Source organism: Nematolebias whitei, chromosome 21 (assembly GCF_014905685.2).
Source record: "Nematolebias whitei isolate Nwh7 chromosome 21, NemWhi1, whole genome shotgun sequence".
NCBI classification, from domain to species: domain Eukaryota; kingdom Metazoa; phylum Chordata; class Actinopteri; order Cyprinodontiformes; family Rivulidae; genus Nematolebias; species Nematolebias whitei.
This window is the reverse complement of record NC_056518.1, coordinates 31,070,401-31,077,993: the sequence shown is the minus strand read 5'-3', so window position 1 is coordinate 31,077,993 and position 7,593 is coordinate 31,070,401. Positions and strand designations below refer to the sequence as shown.

At 46.6% G+C, this 7,593-nt stretch overlaps 1 protein-coding gene across 1 annotated transcript in view; it reads right to left on the bottom strand.

Annotated features, from left to right (window-relative positions):
* LOC119427239 (nesprin-2) overlaps positions 1 to 1,668 on the bottom strand; it is a 33,754-nt gene extending 32,086 nt beyond the window's left edge. The window contains exons 1-2 of the mRNA XM_037694820.1: positions 1,490 to 1,668; positions 894 to 1,013 (exon numbers count right to left, since the gene is read on the bottom strand). Coding sequence (XP_037550748.1) covers positions 894 to 1,013; positions 1,490 to 1,588 — 219 coding nt within the window. The 5' untranslated portion in view covers positions 1,589 to 1,668. The remainder of the gene's footprint in view (positions 1 to 893; positions 1,014 to 1,489) is intronic.
* Positions 1,669 to 7,593: the final 5,925 nt, after the last annotated feature.

The window sequence follows — 7,593 nt, the reverse complement described above, 5'->3', positions numbered from 1 at the left end:
AGAACCAGGACCACAACCTGCCACCAGAACAAGGACTAGAACCACAAGCCACCAGAACCAGGACCAGAACCACAAGCAACCACCAGGACCAGAACCACAAGCAACCACCAGATCCAGGACCAGAACCACAAGCTGCCACCAGAACCACAAGCCGCCACCAGAACCAGGACCAGATCCACAAGCTGCCACCAGAACCAGGACCAGAACCACAAGCAACTTTTAGGAGTTGTTCAGACTTGCCATTAAAAATGATTTTTAGTGACCAGGTTGCACTAAATCCAGCTCTGAGGGGCCTGAAGTTGCAGTGAACATGGGTTCCCTCAGACCACGTGTGGTTTGTGGTGTAAAGGGGTCCAGACCAACATTTGGTCTGTGGGTTAGGGTCAGGCCACCTTTGGTCTTTGGTTTAAAGACAGGGCAGGTCAGTGACACCATAGAAACTTTAATGTGGACCTGAGAACCTGCAGGACTCATCAGAACCGACCACTAATCAAACAACCTGAGTCTGAGGCCCCTCAGAGGCTTTTAGTTCCACAGAAGGTTTGGGTCAAACAAATTAACTTCAGCAAACCCAAACGTGTCGTTAACGGTTATACAGTTTTATAGTTCGGCTAAGTGTACTGTCTGCTGTGGTAGTAGCTGGGAGTCACCCCGAACACATGCTCTGAGGGCTAAAGGAACTCTGAGCAGGCTGCATGCATTCCTTAAGGAGTGCTAGTCTGCTCGCTCTGTGTTGGGGTTGACTGGACCAAACCGGTGGAACCCCAGAGAGGATCTAAGCTGTCCAGCAGTACACCTGGTCCCAGGTCTCATTACACAGAAACGGGTCGGTCCAGTCCTCATGAAACACCTTTGAACGAGGACTGACAGGTGTGTTTGCGAGCAGAAGGAACCTTGTTGAATGCGTCTTCACTCTGCGTGTCAGAACCAGAATCTGACAGCTGCGGGTCCAGTTCGCTCCTCAGCTCCTGCAGCTGGATCATCGTGATCCTGGCCTCACAGCGCTCCCAGTTCTGGAACACAGAAACACACAGGGGCTCGGTGAGAACCAGTTCGTCTCTTTAGTCTCTAACATTCTGAGGCTCATTAATCAAAGCTGATTGGATTAACGTGTCTGCAGCCCTGAGGGACAGATGGACCACGTCTTTATCTTTAGACCAAAAGTCCAGGTGGACTTAGAGTAGTGTTTACCTCCACCTGCAGCCACGACACAAGGAGAACCCAAACCACCAAGAGCTTTAGGACCAACGTTGACTGACTAACAGGAAATACAAAAACAGCTAAAGCTCAGTTACTTTTATAGACACTGAGCTAAAACCTGGCCTGGTAGTAGCTGAGAGTTGTCTCCAAAGCATACTCTGAGTGCTGACGGATCACTAGATCCGAACCACAGCAGACCGGGTTCAGATGTCACTTCAGACGAATCTGAACAAAAAGAACCGTGTCACACCGTTCCTCAGTGGAACCACAGGAAGTCATCGCTGCTCACCTTGATGATGGCCTCAGTGAGGTCCATCCGTGTCTCCAGCAGGCTGTGGAGGTTCTCCCACTCCTCCTGCAGCTGGTTCTGGGTTTCCTGGTCTCCCATGGAGAAGATCTGCCGGCCCAGCTCCAGCGTGTGGAGGAACGTGGTCTGATGGTTCTGGAACAGCCGCTCGATGTCCTGAGGAGAGCAGGAATCAGAGTTCTGAGGAGGAGCTCCAAGTAACTTTAATCAGTTTTCATCACTTCTTCTCATTCTGATGTAAATGCAGTGAAGTGTTTCTGACATCAGCTGACAGCTGTAAAATCCACCAATCATCTTCAACTTCCTGTTCTTTGATCATGTGACTAGTTTCAACTCTGTTGGGGAGTTTAAACTGAACCTGATCCTGGTTGATCCTGTGTCCAGTCCATCTCACCTGGAGGTCCTGCAGGAAGACTCGGAGCTGCCAGAGGCTGCAGCGCGTTGGAAGGAGGGTCTGTGTGTCCCACAGGAACGTTTGCAGCTTCTTCAGACCTCGGCTGTAAACATGCCAGGTTTGCAGGAGTTCCTCCATCGTGGAGCTCCTGCGGTCGGCTCGCTGGACCGCCCCCCGCCACAGCTCCTGGAGCTGGGCCAGCTTCAGGACCAAGTCCCTCCTGGACCAGACAAACGTTAGGAGGTCAGAAGGAAGGAGGACATAAAAACTGATCACCTGGCATTCACACCAACCTTTGGAGTTACTGAAAGTAACGTCATCCAAACTAAAAGTAAAGCTCCTGGCTGATGTAAACCACGAAGGACGTCAAATTTAAGTCTTCGTTCTAAACTTGCTGCTTCTCCTTCAGCTTCAAAAACCCACAAAATCCTGAGGACCATCAGGAACACTGAGCTTTTACTTTAGTAGCAGAACTTCCAAAAACGGAGATTAAATTCTCTAGAAACTATTAAAACGGCCCCAAAGACAAACACCGAGGGTTAAACCCAGTCCTGTTTGGATCTACAGCACAGCAGAACCATCGCTCAGAGTTGAAACGGGTCACAGGAAGTGAACTGCTGCTTTCACATCTTAAACACAATTATTTTACACAATCACATCTGAGCATGGAGGATTTCAACAATATGAATAACTTTAAACTTTCCCTCATTTTAACAAACTCTTCTCGCTCTGGCAAGTTTTCTCCACTAAACTGTAGTCTCCGTTATCTCCCCCTCCCCCCAGAGTGTCTTTGCTGCAGGACTGATGGCGTCTCAGAGGTCAGAGGTCACACATCCAAACTCCCATCGACTTCCACTGTATCTGAGCTTCCAAACAGGAAGTGAAGGCTCCGTTTAACTCCTCATTAAACCCTGTAGAGCCATTAACAGAACACTAAAAGGGTTAAATCAGATCATCTGGACAGTTTATTTCTGGGAGAAACGTTTAGTCTTTCATCCGAAGGACTTCATCAATCTGAGGCCTGCCAACCAGATCTGTAAATAAATATCACCTTGATGTGTTTCAAGTCAGCCTTCTGTGAATTCCCAGAAACTGGCTTTGCACATGCAAAAAGGGTCCAAAGTTTCTGGGAACTCCAGAGGGCTGGCTTGAAACACGTCAAGGTGATATAAGACAGATCTGGTTGGCAGGCCTCAGACTGATGAAGTCCTTCGGATGAAACACTAAACGTTTCTCCCAGAAAGAAACTGCCCAGATGACCTGATTTAACCCTTGTTTGTGATTTGTCTACCTGGATGATGGAGCATTCAAACATGCTTCTGAACCATTTAACAGAACCTGTGGTCCCCAGCTGTCCACGTAGTGTGTCTGAAATGACCTCCAAAGCTTTGTGTAGATTTTTAGAGGGCGGAGCTCCTCACCTGTCCTCCACCTCCACTGTGTGCAGGAGCTGCACAGCCTGTCTGATGACTGAGCGGAGGATCTGCTGAGCGACGGTGAGCTCCACCTGGAACCTCTGAAACACCACAACACAACATCATCTCTGCTTCTGAACGAGCTGATCATGGAGAGGCTGCCTGGGTTTAATACCCTGTGAGCACCGAGGTGCTTCCTGAGGCCACTGTAAGAACCGGTGATGTCCACACTGTCCTCTGTCCTCTGCAGGACGTCCATCCAGCTCCCGCTCGTCTGCTGCTCCCTGCAAAGCCAAACACACCATTCATTCAAACTTTATTTATTCAGGTTAGTCTCATTGAGTCACAAGGACTCATTTTCAAGAGAGACCTGATTTAAAAAATAAAATAAAAAACAGATGAGGTACACACAACACAACACAAATCAGTGGGAGAGTCTGCATGCCATTTATGAATCTTAGTGCACCATGATAGACAGAGTCCAACATCTGCAAGGGGCTTGCAGGCATTCATGTGAATAATGTCACCACAATAAATGGAGGGAAGGAAAGTGGCCGTTACAAGGTGTTTCCTAGCATTCAGAGTAAAACTAGATCCATTTCTGAAAAAGAAATCAAGTTTTAATTCCAATTTCTTTATCAAGTTTTCGACATGAGGCTTAAAAGAGAGATGTGCATCAACCAAAGTATTTGTAGGAATTAACAAACTCCATTCGTAGATAAGGTAGGAGAAAGGACTGCTGGTACCAACTTCCTGTATGAAAACAACATCCCTTTGGTTTTATCAGCATTTAGCACCAATTTGAGACGGAACAAATCTGACTGGATGATGTTGAATGCAGATTGTAAAAGCTGGAAAACCTTAGTAACCGATTTAGCTCGACAATAAACTACCGGTACTGTATCGTTGGCATATAAATGTAAGAGTGCATCAGGAATGATCTGACCTACATTATTTAAGTAGATTGTAAAGAGAGTGGGTCCTAAGACTGAGCCTTGTGGTACCCCGGTGTTGACAGTTAAATAACTTTAAGAAGTACCATTGTGTTGAACACATTGCATCTGGTCAGAGATAATTAGAAACCCAACCAATAATGTGATCTGAAAAACCAATGTCTGAGACCAAAGGTCACGGTTCACCTTCAGAAGACCGTTTTAACCTTCTGATCACCGAAAAATCTGAAACACTTTAGAGTCTGCTTTGGGGATGACTTTCAGCTACTACCACACCAACATTCAGCTTAGTATGTGTAAACTGACTGAGTTACAGCCATGTTTATGTTGGCTAAAGCTGACCAGCTGTGGCAGCCATCTTGAATCAGGTTGCCTCCAGAGAATCAGTTGCAGACGTCAGTCCAATGATTCCTTCAATCTGTCCAATCCGGTTTCAGCTTCTTATGAATCTTTTCAAACACCAAAGCTTGGCTGAATCTTAAAGGCAGTGCCGAGTTCTTTTTGGCTTTAAGGAATAAAGATGATGAATGTTGGATTTTCAGGTCAGATGCCTTCAACATTTCTACAGGAAGTTCCTAGTTATGTTTTTTCCTATAAAATATCCCTCCTCCACCTGTCGACCCACTGACCTGCAGGCCTCCTCGGCCCTGGTGGAGGCGTGGAGCCAGCGGTGGTCGAGGTGCTGCAGGTGGTGTGCAGCAGTGGCTCCGGCGTCAGGCTCAGCTCATTCAGGACGTCCGGGTCAGCAGACAGGCTGCTGAGCCGCAGGAGGTCCGACTGAAACACACGGAGGACAACGAGACTCTGAGGTCAGAGCCAGGACTCAGAGATGATGTCATCGCTCATTTACTTCCTGCTTCTTTTCATTGTGGTGCAAAGACAGAGATCAGGAAACTCATTTGTTTCCTTTCAACTTCCTTTGAGCAGCTTCAATAAATTTATCTGGCTCTGCTTTCAAAGGTGACGACTGATTAAGACAAACTCATTTAGATTCAAACTCATTTAGATTCAAACTCATTTAGATTCAAACTCATTTAGATTCAGACACAGAATCACTAAAGTTCTCTGTTAGCGGTTTATCACCGGTTGAATAAACGGCTCCAGGCTCAGGGGTCTGGGTCTGGGTCCAGGCTCTGGTCTCAGGGCTTCATTCACAAACTGAACAACTTAATGTTTTTAATTAATCACCAACTAATTACACAAATTATTTTAAACAGGTTACAAACTGGTGTAAAAATGAATCAGACAAGTTCAGTTAAATTAACATTAAACAGGTGGTCTCTCTCACCGGTCTGGTCTGACGGGGGGTTCTCCAGCAGCTGCAGCCAGACCTCCAGTCTCCTCTCCGGTGAGTCCAGGTGGTTCTGGAGCTCCTGCAGCAGCTTAGCCTCCTCCTGCACACAGATCACAGACATCAGACCAGACGTGACGTAAGATCCAGGTCACTAAGACCCACAGGTAGGTCACCTGAAAACTGTAAACCTCTCAGAGACAAACAAGTTTAGATGGAGAGAAACTGATCTGTCCATCTGTGAGACAAAGCTGTCCATCTGTGAGACATTCAGTCTGTCTGTGGGACAGAGCTGTCAGACAGGTCTGACCTGTATAATCTGGAATTAAGGCTCTGCAGCTTGTTTCCATCTTTCATCTCAGCCAGCAGGACAGACATCACTCCGTCCTGGTGATGGATGGGAGTTTAGAAACTCCTTTTATACATGTTTAACTCAAAGCAAAATTTTTAATAACATTTTCTATAAAATATTTAAACTCTTATTTGAGCAGTATTTCCTTTGTTTTGTTAGTTTCCTGTGAGACTCTCGTAGAGTCCATGTGATTCGTATCACTTCCAGAATTGTAACACCTTTCCTTGAACAGTGATTTCATTTTGTTTTGATTCTTCCCAACTGCACCTTCGTGGTTCACCAGCCACCACGGTGCCCTAACCCTAACCCAGCCAGCCTTTGTGCAGCCCCGTGCACACTGTCACAAACATCTCCAGTCCCACGGCGGAACAACAAAAAAGAAATTGAAGCAGAATGAAATGCAGTCAGAGGTCTCTGCAGCACTAATAAAGCATGTGGAAACCTCAGAACATCATGTCCCCCCACAGAAAACAACCTTTTCAGCTGGATTTAATTCAATTTAATTATGTTTTGAGTGCGTAGTAGAAAGCACAGCGTGCACCGCTGGCCGGCTGTACTCGAATACGCCAAACCAACAGATTGGAACATTGTAAAGACGCTCAGTGCTGCAGACAGCTGCCTGTCAGAAATTACATGAGCAGAAATACACATTCATTCAAAAATTACCTTCATGAAGAGAACTCTGATACCTGCTCCTCAGAGTGTCCCCCCCTCCGTCTGCTGGAAGACCATGCTTCTTAGAGGAGGCTCTGTCCAGTTCATGTCCTCTTCCGTGGGACCACGCCTGAGGCAGGACAGAGAACAAGAAGAGCTGGAACAAGGACAACCTGTTTAAATTATTTCATCTCAGAAATGATCATTTGGAAAATCTCTATTTAGAGAACAGAACTGTGCAGGGTCGGACATTTACTAATGAAACTACTAGCACTGCTACTAACAATACTACTGCAACTACTAGTACTACTGCTGCCACTAATACTACTGCTGCTGCTGCTACTACTGTGATAGGAAACCAATATGGAGGCTATTGTTGTCGTTGCCATCATTCTTTGTTGAAATCAGGTCTCTCTTGTAAATGAATCCTCGAGGCTCAATGGGATTAACCCGTCTAAATAAAGGTTGGCTGGATGTATATGTATGCTGCAGATGTTCTCAGTAAGGACACCACCAGCACTGGGTCCAGCTCACCCTGCACCTCAGGAGGACAAACGTCTACACCTTTGTCCCCGTCACTGACGGGAGTACAAAAACAACCCTACCTTCAGCTGTGGATTAGAGAGGCAGGCAGGCTGTGTTGGTCACCTTCTTCAGACAGGAAGTGGACCTGCTCAGCTTCTTCCAACAGGAAGTAGACTTGCTCAGCTTCTTCCAACAGGAAGTGGACCTGCTCAGCTTCTTCCAACAGGAAGTAGACTTGCTCAGCTTCTTTAAGCAGGAAGTTGACCTGCTCAGCTTTTTCCAACAGGAAGTAGACTTGCTCAGCTTCTTCCAACAGGAAGTAGACTTGCTCAGCTTCTTTAAGCAGGAAGTGGACCTGCTCAGCTTCTTCCAACAGGAAGTAGACTTGCTCAGCTTCTTTAAGCAGGAAGTTGACCTTCTCAGCTTCTTCCAACAGGAAGTAGACTTGCTCGGCTTCTTTAAGCAGGAAGTGGACCTGCTCATCTTCCTGCACCTGAACACA